The 25,309-nt window shown below is 40.6% G+C and overlaps 1 protein-coding gene across 3 annotated transcripts in view; it reads right to left on the bottom strand.

Moving 5' to 3' along the window:
• Arap2 (ArfGAP with RhoGAP domain, ankyrin repeat and PH domain 2) overlaps positions 1-25,050 on the bottom strand; it is a 174,029-nt gene extending 148,979 nt beyond the window's left edge. The window contains exons 1-2 of one of the 3 annotated variants that reach the window (XM_041671300.1): positions 24,730-25,050; positions 9,582-10,614 (exon numbers count right to left, since the gene is read on the bottom strand). In XM_041671300.1, coding sequence (XP_041527234.1) covers positions 9,582-10,477 — 896 coding nt within the window. In that variant the 5' untranslated portion in view covers positions 10,478-10,614; positions 24,730-25,050. Of the gene's footprint in view, positions 1-9,581; positions 10,615-24,351; positions 24,372-24,729 lie in introns of those variants that run through there. The other 2 variants (XM_041671298.1, XM_041671299.1) reach the window with 2 other exon arrangements.
• Positions 25,051-25,309: the final 259 nt, after the last annotated feature.

The raw sequence follows: 25,309 nt of genomic DNA, 5'->3' as shown, positions 1-25,309 counted from the left end.
AATATGCTAATAACCCAACTAAGAACTACAGGCAACTAAACACATACACACATATGCACACATACATGCACATAATTAAAAATAAAATGTCTCTTTCAAAAAGAAGCAGAACAAAGAACTAGAGATGAAGGCAACCTGCTAGAAGTGGAGAAGGGGCAAGGGAGATGGGTTTGGGGAGAAAAAAAATAAGAACCAAGTATGGCATATATGAATATAACATGAGGAAACATATTGCTTTCTGTGCTAACATTAAAAAACTGAAAATTTATTTAGAAACAATTAAAACCCTCAAAAAATAACAAAATGCCTTATCCTTGAAGCATGAGAACATCTCAAACAATGCTCATGAAATCAACCTTGGACTCTCAACAGTCTCGTAAAGGAGGGACTGACAATGTTACTCAGAAAGTTACAGCTCTTTTTTTCTTTAAATATTTATTTATTTATTATCCTGGCAGCTGTCTTCTCTCCTGATGGTCAGGAGCAACCCCATTGTAGTTGATTGTCCCTGAGGATGCCAGGAGGCTGTTCCCAATGTATCAAACATAAAATACCAGACCACTCTCTGTGCATAATACACGCTAGTTTTGGGTCTGGGTCTGCACCCTCAGAGTCTGCCTCTACTGTAACATCAGCACCATTATCCTCGCCACCTTTGTGGGCTTTTCCGGAGGATTAGAGCATGAAACACCCTACAAGGACAATCAGGTCTACAATAATGTGGGAGGAAAAATGGTCACTTTATCCCACAAATACACCATCTGTTTCATAAATCTTCATAACACAGAAGCTACCGTGTTTGAGAAAGCCTCAATCTCCTTCTGAAGCACTTGCCTGATTTGCTGAATACACTTTGGCTTTATCCTTTGTGTCTCTCAACTACATTTGTTCCTTGTAGAAGTTAAGCACTAAGAGATCTCCCTGTAAGAAAAGCCTTTTGCTTTCTTTATTCTGAGAGATGGCACTTTGGGAGTTATCCCCAGTGCTCATCTGACTTGTCTCAGTAACAAGCCCTCCTTCATCCGTTTATTTCCATGGTGTGTTTACTGCTGTGCTCTCATCAAGAGGTGACTCATTATTATCAGAGCTCCTGGCGCAGCCTCAAGGCTGGCTCTGCCTGGCTCCTCCAGCTATCTGCTCAAGAAAATGATAAAATACATAAAATGAAAAGAGGACTGTATTACAGTTCAGCTAAAACTGAGAAGTAAGCCCAATCTTAGCAGGGCTTCCTCTTCCTGATATAGAATTATATAATGTATAGAAAGACACAATAGAACATAGGAAATACGCTTGTGTGCAGTCAGCTCTGGGATTCTGTTATCCCAGATCTCAGAGACAAGTTCTCTTGTGTCCAGAAGTCAGGGCCTCTGCTGACTGGCCATCTCCACCCTCAATTATTTCCTGGAGTAAAAAGTGGAAATTTAAAAAGATATTTACTTCATGAGTCCATTCACCATTGTGTTTGGTTATGTAAGAGCTCAGAAAAAAAAATGAGTCAATTGTCACTATATTTATTAGGGAAAAATAGTTTGTCCTTTCAGTAAATCTAAGATGTTCATTTGCTTTGGAAAGTTCTTAAAAGGGACCTCTTCATTTGTAATAGTGCAACTATTTCAACAATGCACTAGGGGAATAAATTATCTTTTAATATGATAATTGCATATCATTTTTATTGCATAAGATCTTCATTTTAGTACTGAGACATCATGTTACAGAAAAACACCGCATTCAAAGATTTGTAAGAGTCAGGAGTGGTGACAGCCTAAATTGGCCAGCACTGAGGAAACTATAGCAGGATTATTGGGAGTCACAGGCAAGACAGTGTTAGACAGGGAGTCAAATAGAAGAGGTCAACGGTCAAGCTATTCCATGTGGCAAAATCTAAAAACCAGCCAGCCTGGTCTACAAAGGGAGTTCCAGGACAGGCTCCAAAGCTACAGAGAAACCCTGTCTCGAAAAAAAAAAAAAAAAAAAAAACAAACAAACAAAAAAAAATCTAAAAACCATACAGAGAAGAATAAACACAAGCTTCAGAGTACAGGTGACTCCAGGAAAAACCAAGCAAACTGACATGATTTCTCAACCAACTAAACTTTGGGTCTACTATGAAAAGTTGTTACTTTTTTTCATCTCCATAGTATTTTGAGGTAACTGTTTCTGTTTTACATAGTTTTGGAATGCTTGTTATTTTCCAACTTATGAATAATTATGTTTATTAAGAAAGTATTGGATAAAAAAGAAAGGGAAAAAGAATGACTTAATTAAATGAATATTCAGTATGCCCATAGAAGTTATTTTCACACGGTGGTATGTGTGCATTTGTGTGTGTGTGTGTGTGTGTGTGTGTGTGTGTAGCATATACACGAATGTGTAGGTGTTTCTACCCATGACAAACATGTGGAGGGCAAAGAAGAACCAACAAGCTCTTGGGATCTGCCCACCTCAGCTGAGGTTGCAGGTCTGTAATGCATGCCTCGCTTATTTATGGGTACTTGGGATTCAAAGCCAGTGCTTCACGCCTGAACAGCAAATGATCTTACCTATTGATCCATCACTCCAACCCCCTTTCCACAGATATTTTAATCAGTGAAACTGTTGAGAAAAGCAGTGATACACATACTATTTCAGCAAAGCAGTCAAACCCCAGAAATAATCAATCACCTACCCTGTACGGATCTTCATTTCAAAGAACATTTATAGAACTGCAGTTACTACAGTGGTAACAAATGAACATTGCAGACTTCAAACACAAAGGGAAACAACCATATTCCTTAGGCAGCAGTTTAAAAGTGCCCCGAGGTTACAGAAGATCTATCTAACACAGGTAAATCTATGTTCAGAAAACTAAGGCTGAGTTACCTACAGCATAGTCCACTAATGTAAAATTCATAAAGCACAAGCCCATCTCTACCTGTGAGTATCTCACAAATATCCTTAGACTAAGAACAACTGGTCATTACAGGACTGCAGCACCCAATACTATATTATCACAGAAACATTTCAAATTGACTAGCACAAGTTGTAATTTAATGTATACTGTATTCAAACACGACACTTTTTTGCTTACAAGAAAGTATCAATTAATGACCTCTTAATTTAATAAAGTTCTAAGCTTATAGATATATATTCTCACCCTCTAAGGATGAATCTATTATTTAAAATTGAAATATGTGTTCAATTAAAAAATTTTAGATCTTAAAATATTTGTTAGGTTTTATTTTGTTTTATTTCATTTTTCAGAGGATTCACAAGAAAGGCAGACAGATGGCTCAGCAGGTAAAGATATTTGCTGCTAAGCCTGAGGACCCGAGGACCTACACAACGGAAGGAGAGATGGTCTTACAAGTTGTCCTCTGGTCTCCACTTAGAAAACAAACTAAAATAATTTTGAAAAAATAAACTGTTTTAAGGAAAGCATTAAAAAGAAGCACAGCTGAAGTTTAGGACTCCTTAGCACTTCTCTGCTGTTCAGTAAAATGTGATGTTTTCCCTCAATGTGAAATATGACACTGATTTTATGTACTCCAAGGTTGACTAGATTCCTCTTAAAATTATATTAGCTGGGTACAAACACTACTTAGACTGCAAGAAAAGTGATTTTGCCCACTCTATCCCATTTCTTACACCATTCTTAGCACCCCCTGGTAACCATTATTCAGAAAGTTAAAAGTTTGCATTTGATCCCTACACTTTAACCTTCTAAAATTTGTGTTTTTCATACTTCAACAGCTCCATAATATAAATATACTGCTGCAGTATCTACAGCACAGAATAATTTCAGGGTCACTGGCAATGCCTCTGACACCCCCATACCAGACAGAAACGCCCTTTCCTTCCACGGCAAGGTCAAGAGCCTGGGGTTAGTTGGAGTAGTTATGGGAAATGGATCTCCTGCACGTTTCAATTTCCCTAAATAAAAATCTCTGAGTAGGGAAGTGAAGTAGCCTAGATCTAGACAAGCATGGGGCAGCAAGGGGTGTGGGCACATTAACCACATGGGGCTGACACAATCACAGAGCTGTATTGCAGCAAAACTACCTCCACTTCCCTAGGACCAACTGGACCTACCAAAGATGATTGCAAACTTTTCTTTCCTATAGGACAGTGACATCTCCTTTATATTAGTCTGCCTGCCCTGTATGTGAAGGCCCAACACATCCTCAAAACTTCATATAGGACAAAAATGGTGATAACCTATTCTGGGACAATCTGGACCCATTCCTGGAAGTCTCCTTTTGTCTCCCCTTTAACTTAAGGTTTGCTTACCAACCACACCTGAAAGTGTGCCACAGGCTTGTTAGATCAGCTGCTCAGGAGGATGAGGCAGGGGGATCCTAAACTCAAAGACTCCTATGCTGTAGTAGAGTGAGATCAAGGCTAGCCTGGGCAACTTGGTAGGTGTCTGCTGTCACAAAACAATTACACTCTTCTCAAAAAAAAAAAAGTTATAAAGAAAGAAAGGTTCTGTGGTAGAGCATTTGAGCAAGCAGCAGTGAGCCCTGGGCTTAGTCCTCAATACCAATTAAACAAAATGTGCGTGCATGCTCACACACACACACAAACACACACACACAGAGAGAGAGAGAGAGAGAGAGAGAGAGAGAGAGAGAGAAGCTGGCTGGATTTTCTCTCTGTAATGTCTGCATATTGAGGTCTGTGACCATTTGGCGCTAGTTAACATATTGGTGGACTCTTGTCTTGTTAGGTCTATGTCTCCCATTCACAGCATTCCTTAGTTCCTGTACAGTTCTCTGTCTAAGGTAAGGCCTTACAGAGCCCCCTCTCTCCATTGTCTCCATTCAACTTTGCCATATCCATTGTTGTGCTTGCTTGGATCATGTTTAAGCAGTCATATTAGTGAGACTTTAGTTTCAGGTTTTGAAATTACTAGGATACACAATCTTACGGCAAACTCCCTGACTCTCCAGCTCTTCTAATGTTTCTGGTCCTTCTTGTGCAATATTTTTTGAGCCTTTAGTTGTTAAATTTGCTTTGTAGATGTATCCATGAATTAGCTCCACAACTCTACATTTAAATAGTCTCTGTTGCATTGAGAATTTTCTTTGATGAAGGGTGAGAACTACACATATTTGGGTATAAGGGCAAATACAGTAGTATTCAGGGATTATGCTGGTGGCAACTGTTAGGTCCCCATTCAAATCCATGACTTCACTAGCCCTGGGTAGTTGGTAGGTTTCCATACCAAATATGATTTCCCTCTTATTGATCTGGTCTTAAATCTAATTAGAGAGCTATTGGTTACCACAATGGTATGTATGTCTCTACTGTACCCTTAGGATTATCTTGGCAGGTGGGTGTAGTGGGAACCCAACTTCTTAATACGAATTTTTCAAAAAAAAAAAAAAAAAGAAAGTTCACTGCATATATAAGAATTTTACTCCAGATTATAGATAACTCATTATTGTATAGCCTTCTAGTTTTAAAACACTTACTAAAATTGAAGAGTTAAATGAAAGGAAAAGCCCACAAGTCTTCCTATGTCAGAAGCATTCCCTGTGAGAGAGAGCTCTACTGTGAATGCATACAGCAAAACCGAATCCCTTGGGGACTCTGGCAGATACTGTGAGATAAGGAACATTAGGATTAAGTCAGGTGGCATGTGCTACTTTCTGCAAGTTTTAGAGAATATTGATGCTCATGTGGATTGCACAGGGCCTGTGGAGCTGCACGCTCATCCTAAGAATCCCAACAGAACTTGGGGACTAGATGGATGCCGGAGTGAGAGGAGACACCGTCACCAGGAAGAACAAGAATTACTGGTACAGGAACCCTCACAGAGAACAAAGGTAAGAAGCAGTGAGCACCCTTACAAACTGAATGGGGCAAAGGGTAACCAGCTTTAAAAGGAAAACGAATTCTGTGGAAAGTGTAAAGAAAAGCAAAAGGTTCTTTGTTTCTTTTAATGAAGTCTGTACAGACTACTCTGGTTCTAGTGGTCCACTTCTGTCCTTGATGATAAGAATACTTTTCTTTCACTGGGAAATTTCACCTTTCTGCTTTTAAGAAATAATGTCAAGGTTAGAGCAATGCCCTCCCACCTGATGTTTTTAAATAACTGCATGAAGTCCCTTTAATTTAAAATAGTTCAAATGCCAGGGTGGTATAGTTTTGACTCCGTTGGATGGAAACAATTTCTTTATCACATGAAAGCCTGTTGATATTAAATCTGAGAACATTTAGAAGTAAAATAACATTAAGATTAGTTATAAACAATCTAGTATTGACTGCCTGTGCACCGTTCACAGTGTGGTTTTAGACGTGGTCATTGAAATCCTTCCCCTTCCTGATTGTGGAGTAAAGAGAAATATACACATGCACGAGGCATGGGGAAAGCTGGGGATGTAGCCCAGCTGGGCATATTTTCATAGCATGCAGAAAACCCTGGATTAAATGATTATCCGCACCGAATAAACCAGGTGTGGTGGTGCACGCCTGTTATCCGAGCTCTCGGGAGGTACTGAGATCATCAAAGGAGAGAGCAAAGGAAAATATTTCCTGAAGGCCACTGTCTGCTTTTCTTTGTGGTCCTCTGAGTTACAGATAGCACATGCATAACTTCACGGTGCTATAATATGGCGCTTCAAATACAGCTGTGGATTACACAATGGGAGTTTCTCTTTGTTCAAATAATAACATATCCAAAAGATACGGCACACATTTTTTTTTTTTTTGCACTAGATAACATTTGTCTCTTCCCTCTGTCCTCTCTCCTCACTTATCAGACACAGTTAACATTCTAGGACAATGAATTCTTTCTCTTCTTGCCTTGACTTGCTCTGAATTCACACCTGTTCTTTCTCTGGAGGGCAGGTCTAGTGTGGTGGGGATGGGCAGTATCTGGCAAACTTCCTCCTTTACTGTCCTCACTTTGAGTGGGTGTCATTCCTTTGAAGCCTAAAGCAGAAAATAACTAGACTCTTGTTGTTTGCCTTAGGAATTCTGGGAGTGTCCTGTAATCGCATGCAGGATAGTCCTGATCAAGGAAAAACATGAGTCTTAAGCCACTAAAAGAAATATATTCTGTAACCTTTCCTCCCTTATGGTTTGATGGTTTTTGTGCATTGTTCATGGACATGTTTGATACTTGGCATGGCTTGCAGAAGCCTATCTTTTGATAAAGCACCTTTGGAATGTTTAAAGAAGAGGAAAATAAGGAATCTGCAGTTGTGGGAAGGGGATAGTGCCCAACTGTGCAGTGACAGGGATCTATCTGCCCCAGAACAGTTAAAATCAAAACCTGTCATCTCTAATCCTCTTTGAATTTCTTAAAATCCTTGGCTCTGACACGGTGGTGCATGTCTATAGCCCCATCCCTCTGGAGGCAGAGGGAGGAGGATTGAAGGTTCCAAACCAGCCTGAGCTACGTAATGTGAGTCCATATTAGATAAGAACAACAGACTTCTTCCCTGTGTGGAAGACTATTTTATATCTTTGAGAGCAAAATGAGCAAAAGGAATAAAAGAGTGATATGCAGTTATTGAATTGAATAAAGAATTATCTAAGTTCATTTGGTTTTGAAGCATTGTTAGAGAAAGGGGTTTTCTGAGATTTGTTTGTGGAGAAAAATATTTAATATAGGTTTACAAGTGATGGGGAAAGAGTGAGAGTCAGGTGGGCAGAAGGGGCTGGCAGTTGTACGCATACCCAAATAGACCCAGCAGCAGAACCACTGTAACATGTGACCAACATGCCTTTAATGCAATTATTTAATATTTTGATACTATTATACTTTTGTTTTACAGTGTATCATTTTTAACCAATATACTAACATCTTCCTTTATTATCTCAAGATATATATTTCATATGCTAAATTTTCCCTCAACATATTCCAATAACTGTATGTAAGGAATGTGCTGTTTGCTCAGTTTATTTTCTTTCTTCCACACAGACATGTTCCTCATGTATTTAGTTGTGGCGATTCTTAACCTCAAGTTACCTTGGGTGTGTTGTCTACTATTTCTAAAAATAAATACTGAATTACAAAAGTGAAGGAAAAATGAAGTCGGGCTCTCAGCACTATAGAGCAAGCTAGTCACTGTGTGTGACACTGATTTCTGGTATACACCAGGTTTCTTCCTCTCCGAGAGAACTGGCACTTCTCTGGAATGAGGTCTCAGTTTCCTGACCCTGAGATCCTGAGAAAATTAAACTCAGATTTCGACCGCCTGAGTAACACAGAGTGAACCCTCCCTACATCTAGGGCCTCTGTGAAGAAAGGACAACAGACTGAAAATCACAGAGCAAGCTAGGGCCTGCACATTTGATAGATGATATTTTTACTGCTGACTCCCAGCAAACACCAGACTTTGCTATTGATTGGTATCAGGCCCATCATGACAAAGAAAACTAAATTAGGGTCTCTGCCTCAAAGACTTCATGTTTTTTGTTTGTTTTAGCTTTTCGAGATAGGGTTTCTCTGTAGCTTTGGGGCCTGTCCTGGAACTAGGTGGCCTCAAACTCAGAGATCTATCTGTCTCTGCCTCCCCAGTGCTGGGATTAAAGGTGCCACCACCCCTCAGCTTTTGTGTTCAAATATATTAGAAATACTTAAATTTAACCAAGTCATACATTGCTACATTGCTATACTTTATAATGATGTCTTGTTACCTATTCTCTTGTAAATACAATTCAATTACTACAGGTCCCTAGGGCAAAGGAAAAAGTAGCAGCCGCAGATTCAGACTGTGATGGAGTCTCTGCAAAAGCCTGTCGGTCTGGAGTGTGTGCAGGAAGCCTGAAAACCTCTACAGCGGTTATCATGACTGAATCACATCTGAATGTCCAACAGAGATAGGTATTAGCTCTCAGTGGAAAGATGGGTGAGTCATACCCAACCCATCCCTGGAGAAAACCCCAGCTACTAATAAATGGTAGAAGGTTCTCTCTACTGTAAGTCTGCTTCTGTGGCATTGCCTAGCTACCGCAGAATACCTGAAACCATTTGTATTTGGTAGGGTCCCTCTCACTGGGGTTCCAGAGTTCTGTGGTTTATAAACATTGCTTCACACTGTATTTCTGCCATATTTTTGCCTTTGTCTTCGACATTAGACTGTAACCCTTTCTGTATTCTATATCCCCCTGCCTAGAACACATACTTCCAAGTTCAACAGATTTGTGTTGAATTATTAATTGGTCCAAGCACTGTGCCAGGCAATGAGAAACGGGCATTAAGAATGCATTCCCTGCCAAAGAGTAAATGATGAAATAGAAAGAGTCAACAAGTCAAACATGTGATCCATGCTAATGGAACACAGTTCCAGATGAGGAGAGAAGATAAAGGAATATCCAGGGGAAGAGAGGAGAAGGGATGTTGCCCCAGTGAAACAAGGAAAGGCTATAGTCCTCAGTAGATACATATGAACTTGAAACAGACTCTAGGAGTATGGGAAGTACAAATAATATGGGGGTAAAAATGTCTGAAAAATTATGGAAAGCCTGGATTAAATATACAGAGGTCAAATACACAGAGGTTAACCTTAGAAAGAACACTGAAAACACTGTCGCTAACCATAAGTGAAGCCTCCCACATTGAATACATAGGTTTCTGTAATAGTTTTTACCTCCCTGAAACTGCTTTTGTTGACCCTGGGATCTCTGGTACAGGTCGATGTCTCAGCAGAAACGATCGAGAAGGTCTGGAGACCAACTTGCTCCGGCTTCTCATGGGTGTGTGGACTGGTGATGATGGAACGTAGAGATCATTCACAACCATCTCTCCTTGAAATTGAAAGAACGGGGATGCTGGGGAGCTTTCTAAAAAGCCATTAGTACCATTTCCAGAATGTGTTTCTGATGTTGGATAGTCCACAGAGGGAAGATGTTCAGGGTTTGTGCTCGGAGCCTTGATGGAATTTTCTGATATCAAGTTGACTTGTTCTGTTTGTTCTTCTCCAGCTGGACAATCCACAGTCTTCTGGGTAGCCAAAGAATCTATTTTAACATTTACACTACCAAATAAAGAATCCTGTGAAGAATCCACATTCTGGTGTAGGTCTTCTTCTGGAAAGGGCGGGTCACACGGAGGAAGGGATAGCTTATTTTGTGACTTAGGAGACTGACAATTTCCCACCCCGAAGGTACTCATTGTAACCGTCTCCACCTGTGTCAGGCCAGGTCTATGAACGCTAATAGAATCAGAAAATTCTGTGCAGGTGTTGCTGCTGGAAGCCGGAGGATGCTGATGCTCTTTTGAGGTGGTGCCATTCTTTGCTTTCTGAACGTTTGCATATATTGGGATGTCTTGCATCTTTGAAAAGATCATTTGTAACTGTTTAAGTATCCTCCTACGGTGTCCTGTTGGTGAGATTCCAATCTGCTGTAGCACACTATCGTTTATCGATGTACAGTCCTTCACAGTATGAAAACCGAATTCACGGAAATGTAAGAGGTACTGCTCCAAATTGATGCTCATTAGGAAATCTCTGATGTCCACATTTACTTCACTGACTGAGGACATAATGGTGGCTTCATTCCTACCTGAGTATTAAAAAGCAGCACGGTGAGACATACACAGGATGGACTTCTTATGCGTTCTTTCCTCTATCACTTTGTAGAATGTTTTTGCAATGTTCTTTTCTGTTCGTATGCTCAAGCCTGAAGAAAAAAAAAACAATTAGGTTAATTTTATTATTATAAAATGTTTTATATATATATATATATATATATACTGTGTTCGTGTGTGTGTGTGTGTGTGTGTGTGTACTGTATACACAATTTCTTTCAGTGTTGCTTGGATTCAAGCCAAATCTTCAGACATGCTAAGCGAGCACTTTATCCCTAAGCATCATTCTCAGCCCAGGATACTTTAACTAGTAAAGCCTAATTTTGCACTATATTTACCCAGTGAAAACAGAATAGAAATTAAGACAACTGCAAACTTCTAAGATTGGACTCTTTGGTGGCACTGAAAGCCAATCTCTAGGCTTACAACAAAGCTGCAGGGCAGAAATGCTGTGACAATACAAGATTAAAAAAAGAAAGAAAGAAAGAAAGAAAGAAAATGAGTCTCACAATGCATGCGACAATGTGACAAATTTATATCCTTAACTGATGAAAACACAATTAAATGATAAGACTGTTCTCAAAGCATTTGTGGAACAGTTTTATACTGTTCACCAAAACAAAACTAAAAACCAACCAAACCAAAAAAAAAAAAAAAAAAAAACTTAAAGGTTTCAAAAAAGTAGAATCCCAGCACTTGGGAGGCAGAGGCAGGCGGATCTCTGTGAGTTCGAGACCAGCCTGGTCTACAAGGGCTAGTTCCAGGACAAGCTCCAAAACCACAGAGAAACCCTGTCTCGAGAAAACAAACAAACAAACAAACAAAAAAAAGTAGAATCACACAGCTGGGCAAGATAAAGACCTGGTTAATAATTTACATACTGGACAATACAATAACAACTGGAGATAGTCACTCCCTGAATAAAATTCCAAGTGCTACTAGGCAACTTCCCAAGGATTACCTTCAAATCAAATAGTAAGCAGCCAGTCAGGCACAAGACTAAGAATTAATATTAAATATTCGCAGGGTGAACCTTGAAACTCAACCAAGAATAACTCCCCATTAGAGGTATTCTAGCCCTAGAATCAACAGCCTCTTAAAAAGCTAATTTATCTCAGTAATTCATATAAGGGTGTGTTGATATCTATACTTTACACTTCAAGGAAAAGAAAATAACTATATAAAAGTTATAACATAAATAAAACAAACAAGATAAAATTCCCTAAGCAATTTCCTTTCTGCAGTATGTCTGGAGGCCACAACTGCTATATGCGCTCCAAAGGTCACTGGATAAACTTGGCATTCTCAAGTGAACAAACGTTATAAGCTATTGCCTTGAATATGTAAAAAGATCAGCAAACACTGTTAAATGCAGAAATGCAGAGTTTCCCAGGAGAACACCCACCTTCACTGAGTACAGAAGCAGAGAAGGTAAGATGACAGAGAGCAAAGCAGGAAGTGCCTGTGTCAGGGAGGCTTTGGGGAAGGGAGCTAACCCACACTGCCAACGAAATCACTACCTCTTTACTTTGTAGCTGATTGTGTTTATTTCTTCTTCTCTCCCTCCTCTCCCCACCCCAGGACACTGGCTGGAACTAACTGCTACAATGTACAAAATAAGAATTCAGATTGCTATAAATTATAAACACAATGAACTGCTTAGTGATTTTAAAGGCTCAGATGCACTGTCATTTTGGGTAAAATAAATCCCAAATGTCATAGTCATGGTTACCAGCTCTCACAAAAGCCTATAAGTACAAAAAAAAAAAAAAAAAAAAAAACTATTTTAACAAAACATATACGTATTCAAAGAAAATTTCAGATTTTTCCGTAAGTGGTATCCATCACCCACCTAGTCACCCAAATCTGAGATCCAGACCTGAGAACCGCAGCCAGCCCTTGCCTTATCAAGCACAAACAGGCAACAGGCAAACTGCTGGTTTTATCCTTTGCTATAGACTAAGTTATGGCCTCCACCCCAAAATTCCTATGCTAAAGCCCTCGCCTTCCAGGGGACTTAATTCAGAGCCAGAGATTTCTTGGAACTAATTATTTAAATGATGCTGTTCTGATACAATAGGATTAGATCCTTATAAGAAAAACCACAGACTTTGTTATTTCCCTGGAGAGTTCATAACAACCCCACCCAAGCGATGTGGCAAAAAGAGGGCGCTCACAAGACAGAACCAGAATCAGCAAACCAGCAACTTGACTCAGCCTCTGGACCTTTGAAAAATGCATTTCTGTTGTTGAAGCCACACACTCACACTCTGTGTATTTTGTTATATCAACTACTCTTGCCTGAAAAACTGCAACTGTTTCTGACTAAATCCCTCATTGCCCTGGTTAGTGAATTATCAAAGATCATAGTTTCAAAATTGTCAAGCTGAAGTTTCTTATAGTGCCATGACACACGCTAGCCTCTGAAAAACAACAACAAAAACAGTAGTAGTAGTAGTAGTAGTAGATTCTACCGATGCAAGAAGCAAGCATATGCCAAGTGTTATACCTTGTAAACACTTCCTTGTAGGAAGTCAATCCTGTTGAGAACTCTACTATTACATTCATCAAACTATCTCAAGCAGTGTAATAGAGTCCCTCACTCATTTTAGCTCATTGTTAACTCTTTTCCTCTGAGGCAGAAAGCTCATTATTTTTGCTCCTTTAGCATATGTTGTATCTGCTTGTCTATGCACCATACATAGTTCTGAGGAGGCAGGTAGTACCTCCTCTACGAAGGTTAACAGTTGGACACCTAAAATAGAATGGCATGCCCTTTTCTCCATATGTATCTATGATGAGAGCTTAGAATGTGAGTTATGGAACTGGACTGTTAGAGATAGAAGTGATCAAAAGACATTTATATTGCTAGATTTGTTTTTTGTGTGTGTCTGTGTTCTTGTACACAAAGACTTTCACAGGATAAACTTTATTTCCTGGTGTCTGAGCCACGGACAGATACAATAGTGTTCTGCCCAAAACCATCTCTCTGCTATCATCCACTGTCCTAAGTATGGCTACACTGACAATGTGGGGGACCTGAAAGTGGCTCTCCACCCACAGGCCTTGCAGTTCTTTTCACTTGAAAATTGTATCTGTCTTCCAATCACCTGACTTTTTAACAGTCTGACTTCAAGGACTGAGCAACCAAGGGTGTTCATATGTGTCTATCTTTCCTGAGAGACTTTAGCTCCAAAGAAAGTAATGAAATACAAAGAGATGGGAACGCTCTTAAATATGAGACAGCAGCAGCCCTTCTGTGCTTTGACTTTCCATGAGGTTACTGGAAGGCAGAGTCTGACTCAATGGCTCTCCAGGGACTGGTGTGGGAATCTGCTAGACAGCAACACCTACAGATAGCAGGACTAGAAATGTCTCCTGACACCCTCCAAACATGATTGGGCTGTGTACTGAAACTTGGTAATTAGAGTTCCAAATCCTCTACAGCTCCCAAGTCTTCTCTAGACCAAGCCACTCAAGTCGCACCTTGTCGTTCTTTTCCCGTGAGTGAAAAACATTCTTAACACTCTGCACGCAAGACACCGCACAAATCTGGAGCCAGACCATGTGCATGCCTTACCTCCTTCACTTCCTAGAAGCATGAACTCAAGTACAGGTCCAAAGTAGTGATTCAGTTTCGCTTTCTGTAAAATGCAAACACTCAGATGTACTCAAGCATTGGTATAGAGCATGTGGCAGAAGCTACTCCACACGACCTAGTGATCACCAATACTACACATTCAACTCCATTACAAAACTCATGTTCACTATTTATAAGTCCCCGCTGTTGATTCCTTTCTATTATTAGAGAAATGGCAAGGCGAGAGTTAAAGGGTAAAGAGGAGTTTAGGGTCCATGGAAGGCGATCTTATTCCATGTCATTAAAAAAAGAACCAGGCTCCTTTGCCCTACTCAGTATGTTCAGTTGCAGCAGAGAGAGCTTTGTGTATAGACTTTGGCCTGGGGTCCTTGATCTGCCACCTAGCAGAATATATACACATGAAATAGAAAGGTAGAAACTAGGGATGAAAACAACATAAGAATAAGTGTGTACATGTGCGTTCAAACACACAGCTTTCGTTTTTATTCTGGCTTTGAAACCATCCTTACTAGCCTCTCTCCACCCTTTAAATGAGTTCCACACCATTTATATAGTGGGGAACTAGATATAGACGGATGTGGAGACAAGAACATTGCCGTCTCCATTTGGAGTTATCCTGATCATTTCTATAATACCCTAAGGTTCTCAATCTTCCAAGTGCCGAGACATTTTATTACAGTTTCATGTTATGGTGACCCCCAAACATAAAATTATTTCATTAACTATTTCATAACTGTAATATTGCTACTGTTATGAGTCCTAATGCAAATATCTGTGTTTTCTTAGGAAAACCTTTGGGCAACCAAAAGGTTCTCAATCCATAGGTTGAGAATTGCTGCCCTAAAAGGTAATGGAAGGAACATGGAGAAGGCAATATTTATCTGCTGTTCTGTAGAGAAAAGAAGGAAGAAAGACTTGTTTCTGTTAGATCTCAAAGGCTGAGAGAGTTGCTTCACTCTAGTTAGGTGGTTGTACAAAATATCTTAAGCTGGATAATTTAAAACCAATAGGTATGCATTGCTCACAGTTGTGAAACACAATAAACCTAGAGGAAAGCACCTGGAGGTGCAGTGTCTGGGGAAGTATGTTACACCCAGGCATGCTCTCCAATCTGGCAGAAGAGCAAAAGGGATAAGAAGTTCGCTCTTTCCATTTTATAAACTCATTAATCTCATCCACAAATGCTCCACAGCTGTGAGTTAACCACCTCCCAAAGGGCCCACCTTTAAAGACTGTGACTCTAGGGGATTCTGGTTTCACACATGATCTGAGAGGATGAACACACTCAGACCATAGTCTTAGCCATATTCTGACCATTCCTTGGGCGACTTTGGTATAAAAGCAGAAAGTCTTTTTAAACCAAAGTGACATGGATCGAATAATAGGTCCCACCTACAAACCTTGTGCATGTGGGTATGTAGTGTCTCTATTCTTTAGCTTCCTAAACAGGAAAAGGTATAAGTAGTTCCTATACCTCCCACGTAGGGCTGGAGTAAGAAGTGAATGTCTCAATACATTTGAATCATTTAGAACACCAACTAAGACACATGAATGAAGTCAAGAGTTTCCCATTATTATTTTACCATAATACATTCTGTCAATTTGTTTATCACCTTCTAAAGCTTCCCAATAAATGCCAATCAAAGTAGTTGTTTACAAACATCCTACAGCATGAGTTGAGGAATGGAATAAATGATGGGTGTTATAAACATGACTGTGCACATGACCATGCTATCCTGATTTACATAATGAGGAAGCACACAGAAGGGGAACACCACTTAGACTCATATAAGCCTGACCTATGTGTCACCTAATAAACAATTTTGTCATCTTACCATGCTCTATCATGAACCCAACTCCATCTCCTCAATTGCCTGCTGCCACAACTCAATCCACCATCTTATTTACCTTAAACTATGACAATAGGTCCCTGGACCAGTATCCATAACTTTCTTGGCTCCCTCCCTGCACACCAGATTCTCAATCCCTGAAGCATTATGGTTAATTTTGTAACACAAGCCACATCATGAACACTTCCCACAACTATCCAAATTCACATTCCCTGGTTTTTTGGCTCCAGTGACAGCTACCAAATGGCCTCAGTCTGTACCTAATATAGACCTTTTTCTCTCTCACTTCCATCTCTTTCAATCACAAGCATGTTGTGGAATATTAGTTGAAAATATGTTACGTTTGTTTATGCTGTGGAATATTTGTTTAATGATGCAAAGATGTATTGCATTCATTTATGTTGCATTTGTTTAACTGTGAAGCTGTGTTACTTTCCATGTCTAAACTACCTGATTGCTCTAATAAACATCTGAATGGCCAATAGCTAGGCAGAAGAAAGTATAGGCAGGGCTGGCAGACAGAGAGAATAAACAGGAAAAGAAATCTGGAAAGAGAGATGGGGAGCAAGAAAAGGAGAAGAGAGGATATCAGGGCCCAGACAACCAGTTACACAACAAACCATGGTGTAAGAAGTAAATCCATTAAAGAAAGACATCATTTTAACTCTAGGTGAGTGAGATACTGCAGTTTTAACAAATTAATAAGCTTAATACTCATAAAGTCACATGATTAAGAGAAGCTTTTGAAAATAGCTATAAAATAGGAGCTACTAAATGAATAATGTAACCTTCAATGTCGTACAAGACATGCCGTACAGTGTCTAATAACAATAGATGATTATTGCTTCCCAGAACAGTAGTTCCCAGAAGATTAGTACTGTCTCCCAGGGTTAGAGCAAAGGGATACTAGAAACTGTTTCTACTCAGCTCAATGACTGAGTAGCAGAGACAAGAGAGATGATGCAATATATCCTACCATGGTACCAATTTCCACTCCCTACAACAAGTCAGTCCCCATATGTTGTGGGAACAATAGATGGTCAAAAGAAAAGTGTTTCTGCCCTCAATGTGCCAGCAAACGAGGACACATAGCTTATTCCTTAAAAATGAAAAGACATCATGTCAAGAGGATGCTAACCAAGTAGTTTACACCAGAATGTAATGCAGTTCCCTCTGCTTTGGTGTAGAATAGTCATAAGCAATGGGTATCGTGTTCTTTGCGCACAAAGTTAATTCCATTGTTTAAAACTGAAATATTAACTCCAAGTATCCAAAAAGACAACACATTCAACAATCTTGTTCCCCACAACAAAGCACAAGAGAAGTGATGGTGAGAATTTATTTTTCATTTTACATTTTACATTTCCATATGTAAATCAGACTACGAAGTTGAAAGTCTAAACTAAAGCTCCTTTACTGTCAGAGCCTTATATATTTGGCCATGAATCAAAAGCTGATCACTTGGCATCCCTCTCCACTACCATCTCTTTACCTACCCTAGTATGTGGCAAAATTAAACTCCTTATAAGAAGACAAGTCCCTCAATCTGATCATCTTTCTGAAATGTGCTCACCCACAGGCTATGATCTGCTCAGCCCTATGACCTTAATTTAACTGACTAGCCCACCCCATTTCTCCAGACACATTCATTCCCTTTCCTTTTTCCTAGGATTTATACTGTTAACAACAACCCATGGTTGTGAATCATCTGTGTAGGGTCCTTTGTTATTCTTGCAGCTCTCTTGGGAAACAAGTCCAAGACCCAAGGCAAAAAAGGGAGATAACAGTGAAGCAAAAATTCTAGGATAGGATTCCACAACTCGGGCTGTTATCTGTCTGGTTAATTAAATGGTAGAAAGGTGTAGTATTCTTCTTCTCATTGGTGTCCCATGCATGAGCACTCGAGAGTTACTAGAGTAATGGTTCCCCACCTTCCCAGTGCTGAGATCCTTTATATACACTTCCTCATGCTGTGGTGACCCATAACCATAAAGTTATTCCATTGCCACTTTATACCTGTAATTTTGGTAGTGTTATGAATCATAATGTAAATATCTAATATGTAACCCCAAAGGAGCTGCAATTCATAAGTTGAGGAGCATTGTAGTAAAGAGTGCTTAAATTACTATATTCCATACTTTGTAAGCTCAAATCTTATACTACAGAACTCTTAGGTTGATCATGGGTGTAGGTGTCCATATAGGTCGTTATATAAAAAAGCCTCAGTTCATTTACAAGTTAATTGCCTGAGATTTAACAGCCAATAACAAGTTAATAGAAAACATCTTTGATGTCATTTTATACAGCAATGGTAATATACAATTTAGAAACAGTTATTTTGCACCTAATTGCAGAAAGACAGTTTATGGGTAACTGTAGTAAAATTTGCTCAGCAAAATAGTCAGCCAAAGTCAAACAATTAAGAACCAAAACCTCTCCAGTGACAAAACAAGCAAGCAGTGGTCAGAGTAAGGAAACAGCTGGATGGCAAGAGCAGGAGATGACACAGAAGACTCCACTCCCAATGAGAACAAAAGGAGCAGCCCAGTGTATGAAGGCAGATGAAGGTGATAATGAAATGTGCACACAAGTGATGGGATAGGGAGTCCTGTTTTAAAAGAAATGAAAACTGGAGAGATAGCTGTGAGGTTAAAAAAAAAAAAAATGCTGTCCAAGGATAGGGACTTAAGTTCTGGTCTCCAGTACCCGTGAAACTTACCAGGTGGAACTAGCAGCCTTCCCATAATCTCAGCATTCAGTAGACAGAAGACAGGGGAGCCTGAGGTCAGACTGGATAGTTAGAGTAGCAGAAGGTGCCAGCTCCGGGTTCAAAGGAAAGACCCCCCCCCACATGAATTAATAAGGCAGAAAAGGACTGGGTCTGTCTGTTTACCCTCAGATTGCCACATGCATGTGCACGCACACATCTGCACATACACACAAGCATATATACACACATGGATGCATAAGACATACAGATGCACACACACAGAGAGAAAGAAAACTCTATCACAAAGTTGAGTCTTTACCACTTTATGCTAAGTAAAATAAACCAGTCACAGAAAGGAAATTACCACATGAACACATTTTTACCTAAAGTTACCGAATTCATAGCCATCAAGAGTAAACTGACGAACATCAAAGAGGGGTAGAGAAGTGGGAAGCCGTTTAATGGGCATAATAGTTCAGTTTTTGCAAGAGGAAAATGTTGTGTAAATCTGTTCTACAAGAATGTAAGCAGGCTTAACACTATTCAATGGTACACTTACAAAATGGTTAAGACGCTAATTTGATAGAGCAGAGGGGAGAGGAAACAGAATGAACTCTGTGTACATTTTATTCTCCTCCTTTGACAGTTCAGTCTTCAAAGTGCAGTACTATCAGTCCATGAGCTTTTCCTGCTCCATCTGCCCTTAATCCCTCATTAATTCCACCCACACTAGATTCTCATCCAGACATCTCCACTTTTTGATTTGTTTTATTTAACCTATTCTCTCTCTCCTCTCTCCCCATCCATTCCTCTTCTCTTCACTCCCCTTATTTCTGGTGTATGTGTGCGTACATGCACGCATGCACATGTGTGAATGCATGCATATGTTTCCACTGCTATACTGCATATATATACCCCAGGCTTGCAGGCCGAGGAGTTTCTGGGGGTGGGGGTTGATCAGTACTTCACCTCCTACATAGCAGTAGGTGTTCTGGTATTATCAGGAACCACTGCAGTGATCATTTTATGTGGGCTCCTAGGATTGAGTTCAGGTCATCATTCTTGCAAGGATAGTACTTTTACCCACTGAACCATCTCCCTGACCTAGGTTTTTCTACATTTTAACTGGGTATCTTTATAATATCATTTAACTTCCCTGAAACTTAAGAGCCCTTACTTCTAAGATTAGGAAAATATATCTATTCTCTTACAGAATTGCCAATAAATAAGTACAGAGAAAAGAATATATATATATATATATATTTGGATATATATATGGATATACATACATAGAGGCACACACACGCATGCGTGCACACATACACAGATATAGATAGATAAATAGATAGATAGATAGACATAAATATATGTACACATTGACCTAATATAAACTGAAATCATATGTTGAGTGCTGGCTATTATTAATTCATCTAATTAATCAATATTACACTTAATTATATCATATAATATAAATGCATTAGATTTGAGTGCTAACTCTTTGGCCTACACGGTAATATCACCTTTCTTTAAAAGAGGACTGTAAATTATTTTTCTAATAAACCTACAAAGTACTTAATTAGTAGTAAGCACAGCTTTATTAACCTAGTGAGACACAGACACGATTAGTATTTTGAGACTGGAAGGCTTTAGACTTAGAACACAAGCCACAATGATTACCAGAGGTCCCAAATGTGCTGCACACAACTTTTGTGGACTTCAACAATGTCTTTCCTGAGTCTCACTGCTGTCTTCGAATAGGTAGGGAAGATAATAATGCATACCACCCAAGGCTGTTCAAGGGGGATATGCTTGAATATGTGCATGGCCCTTTGAATGGTTTCTGGAAGACAACAAACATTTAGTCATTAGCCACTAAATGCAAAATAAGTGAAACTTGATCTTCCAATAGCCAGATTCTCAGCCAAATCATTTGGCTTTTGGCTCAAGGGAAAAGATTATTTTGAGAAATTTTTATTTTACTTACTTTGTATTCAGAAAAATCCAACTCTGCAATCTAGAATTCAGTGTCTCTGTCAAAGTCAGGAAAGCCCACACCTTTACTTAGTAAGAGGTGTTATTGCACTGCCCCATGCCCAACGCCTGCCTCCGAGTGTTTTAGATAGGATCTTAATACATAAGTGCTTGATCATCTCCTTGGTCACAGTGCATCTCTTAAAGTTCCCATCTATATTTAAGTTAATTAGTTGAGGTTTGAAATTTCCTTTAAATTCTAATGGAGAAATCTTTCAAGTAAAGCCATGACTTGGGAGCAACCAAAGAAAGAGTTTATCTTCCACAGTTTCTATGAGGAATGACAAGCTGAGACCACACGGCACTGTAGTAGATGCCCACGCATGTGCTGTGATGCCTAGTTGTGCTTCTATTGGAAACAGGCCCTTTCCTGGCCCTAACAGTCTGTAGCACATCTGTAGCTGAACTTAACGCTTTCAAAATGTTGAACCGAGAGGCAGACAGGTTTAAATACAGCTTTAATGTTCAATTAATCCAGGCAAAATCGGAAACAATATTACAGCTCAGTACAAAGACCTTTAAATGTAGAGTTACGATATAAGCACACTTTTTCATGTGCATTGCATCTCAATGTTGCAGTACAAATATCTATTCACCATCTCTCCGAATTTAAGAGCTGCATTTTTAGAGCAACAACCAGATGTTTCAAAATAGCCTACTGTGAATGTTTCCTCTCTGCATTTATAAATAGCGCCCTGACCTCTTTTCCAACTGAATTCAAGAGCTTCCTCTTGGTTCTGCGATTCTTAAAATCTCTTGTCCTTACAAAAAGACAAGTACTTCAACTGTCTCTGAATTTATATGCCGCTTTGTTTACATTTATTCCTTCAATAAATATTTAAGGAACATGGCTCTCTCTAAGAGAATAGTGGGAAATACTTTCAGTTCAAGATAACAGTACATCTTATCTCACTTGTGAACAGTGTCAAGGGTTACAAAGTGAAGATGTCTTCTCTCCAGTAGTTTAAAAAAAGATCAGGCGTAGACATGACAATAAGCAAAGGAAATGACATGGGTCCAAACAGCCCTGAGACAAACTGCTCAGTCCAAGTGAAAAAGGACTGGGGAGACAGAACAACATTCTCAGAAAACTATTATGGATGCAAAATAGTACTTACTCTGGAGCAATGAAAAAACTCAAGTCTGTGACCTTGACTTTAGAGGGTTTGCAATATCATGCCTTATTCACGCCCCAGAGATCTGGCACCATCCTTTAGAATGGATGGGTGGGGCCTTCTAAACGTCTTCCATCAACTTGAGAAGTATAGTTAAAGACTGCAGCAAGTCAGGGCTTTGCAAATGCTGAGATCAGAGTAAGAGCTATTGAATGGGGTTTCTAAGAGGAAAGGCCACAGGTGGAGACATCAGCCCCTGAAAGTAGACCAAAGGCCATGAAGAAGGCACAGTGAGAGAAGATAAACATCGAACCACAGCAGGAAGGCAGAGCAGGTGCAATGGACTTCGAGTTCAACAAGTAGTGATGTCAGATGGGCAGGTGGAAAAGGGAAGTGTCTGCACTTCTTGAGAATGCAGTGACAAGCTCTGCACAGTCCTTGCCCATCTCCACCCCTGTAGTTCGAGGCATCTGACACCAGGAAAAGACCAGTCTCCCATGTTGGTCCACAGAGCGAGCCTTACTCTCCCGTGCTCAGCTACACAGCATAGCCAGTGGTCGCTTGTTTGTTTGTTTGCCTGTTTTTGGTTTTTTATTTTATCTTTAGGAATGATAAGGCATTTAAACAACCCATCCCAGGTTATTCCCTCAATTATCCATACATATATGCACATAAGTCAGAAAATAATTCTCTCTGCCTCTCACAAATACCTTTCAACAAAAGGCCCACCTTGCCCATATCAGAATACCTGTGTTCTCATTTGAGTACATGTAAGAAAGTCTGCTTATGCCGAGTTAAAACTTCAAGAAAATTTCTACAGAGACAGGACAATTAGGAGAGACTATCACTGCTATTTCAATCAAGAAAACAAAACTAAGTGAGTCAAATGATTTTACTACTATCACATATATAAGATTTAGGTGACATTTTATCTACATTTACGTGTGTGTGTGTGTGTGTACGTGGGTGGGGGTGACGTAGCATTTATTTAGAGGTCAGGGACAACTTGACAGACTCAGTTCTCTCCTTCCACCCTCAGACCCTGGGTCTAGGGGAACAAACTCATGTCATTAGGTTTGGTAGATAGCAACTTTACTGGCTGAGTCATCTAACCAGGCCCTCAGTGGTATGTTTCTGAGATCTAAAATAATAAAGTCTAAGGTAGAAATGATTTAAGATGACATCCCATACCTTCTACTTTTATATTCACCATGCTTGGTTAAAGTTAAGGCGTATTTCCAGGACCAATAAGAAGCAATCCACCTGATTACTGTTTTACAAAGAATCCAAAACACCCCACTGTCTAGCACATGCAAAAGCAAAGCCCAATAAGTGAATCAATAAACAAATCTGAAGACAGGGTGGGACACTTGACCACAAAAGCTATTAAGGCAATGACTGTCACTCATAGTGTGAATTTTATGGTCCCTGTCACCACACCCCACAAGGAAGTGTGTTAGAAAGTAACAAAACAAAAGGCAAAATCTCCTTCTGAGACCTCTTGAAGGCTATATCCCAGAATTTCCAGAAGCAGGTTTTCAAAAGTGTAATTCATTATAACCCGAGTTCCCTTTAACCATGGTAACTAAAAGAGGTTTCTTCTGAAAAGCATTCATTGAGTGCCCATGAGCCTCACAGCTGGGAACTTGAGATGTCAGAAAAACATGAATTTGTTTTTAAGTGAACCACCGGCCTCTCCTTTCACAGACAACCCATAAAACCCATCTGATAGACTAAGCAGAGGAAGGAAAATATACAAGACAGCAAATGCACATAAATCTGTTTTAACAAGTCATTTGACTTACCCTCTAGGTACATTTTATTTTTTAAAAATATCTTTGGTTCTGACACATCAAACCAATATAACACCCTCTTGGTGTGAAGACCCACCTTAAATGTGTGTTCAATCTCTCCTCGGATGGGAGCCAGGGGATATTTCCATTTTAGGATATAGCCTACTTGCACGACCCACTTTTTTTTTTCTCTTTTAAACATTGTTAAATGGTGAAATACCAAGAGCCTTTGCCCTCCACATTTCTCTTGTAAGTGTATAAAAGTCATAAATAACAATCTTATAGATACTCGTTTTCTTTAAAAAGTTACTGCAGCCATCGCTTCCTTCCACTTGCATACAAACAATGCTCCACACACTTCTGGTGCAGAGCGCTTAGGGAGAATCAATACAGGGTTTGTGAGTACAGTGCTATTATTGGTAATAACAATGACAACCGATTAAATGTACTTTTAAAAATAGCTTATTTCAATACAGGCAAAAAAACTTATATACTTCAAGGACAAACTTGGTATCGCTCTACCAACTTACTCTTGGCTTATCACTTCTTTCATATTTTTCCTCTAATTATCAAAAGTTTCCAAGATTATTCCACAAACCTTCTTCCAAAACAAAGTAACTCCATCCAGATCGCCACAGAAAAATTCAAGACAGAAGAAGAAGAAGAAGAAGAAGAAGAAGAAGAAGAAGAAGAAGAAGAAATGACAGAATGAAGTAAAATAAAACTTACTTTAATTAATAGATGGACATCAATTCTCCCACGAGAACTGCTTCCCACACCAAAGGAGAAAGAGATGCCTGATAAAAGCACTCTAGAGAGGTCCTCGGGTACAGTGCTAGGTTCAGGCAGGTGGAGGCCGAATGATTGTAATTAAAGTTAATTAACAGGGCTGCCGTCTTAAGTGTGTAACCAGCAGGGTGCGGGGGAGCACGGGGCTCCAAGTCATTACCTCTACCGAGAGAGAGGAAAAAAACTCAGTGCCTAGAACTTGCCCAGGCTGCATTCGGTCGGGGGCGGGAGGGTAGGGATGAGGCCGAGTCTGGTGGACTGGATTGTCACCCTGGCGGGTCAAATCCCAGAAGCAAGTGCAGCCTTCAGATCACTTACCGGCTCTGGTTTCTTTTCCGACGCCCACACGCGGGAGCACGATCCAAGCGACACAATCCAGAGCCCGAGCACTGCGCGAGCCCTGAAGCGCCGCGCGGCGCGGAAAGGCGAGGCGTTCTCGCACCCGGGACCGTACCGCCGCCAGCCCACCCCGGGGACTCGCCTCGCGCGCGGCCGCCGAGCCTGGGCAGCGCAGCGCCGGCTTGTCCCCGTGGGGCGCTGTCACCCGCGGGCGGACACCGCGCCGCACCTGGAGGCGGGAGCGCGGCTGGGCTCGGCGAGCACGCAGCCCCGGAAGCCGCGCCCGCCCGGGCCGCCCAGGTGCTCGGCGCCGCGCCCGGGTGCTTCCTCCCCGGGGCCCCGGGGGCGGGGATCCGCGGCCGGCGGGGGCGGCCCGAGCTCAGCGGCGGGGGCGGCGGGGCAGGCCGTCCCGGTTCCGCAGCATTGCTGGGCGGCTGAGTCAGCCTGCCGCCGTTTGGCCGCGCCTGCCGCCCAGGCCACCTGGAGCGCGTCCGCCCAGTGGGGACCAGGGGAGGGTGTGTCTCGGGTCGTGGGCTCGGACCCGCGACCGGGCTCTTGC

The sequence above is a fragment of the Microtus oregoni genome, unplaced genomic scaffold (genome assembly GCF_018167655.1).
Source record: "Microtus oregoni isolate MIOR12 unplaced genomic scaffold, Mior012 000021F_ref0000039, whole genome shotgun sequence".
NCBI classification, from domain to species: Eukaryota; Metazoa; Chordata; class Mammalia; order Rodentia; family Cricetidae; genus Microtus; species Microtus oregoni.
This window is presented reverse-complemented; position numbering and strand designations above follow the sequence as displayed.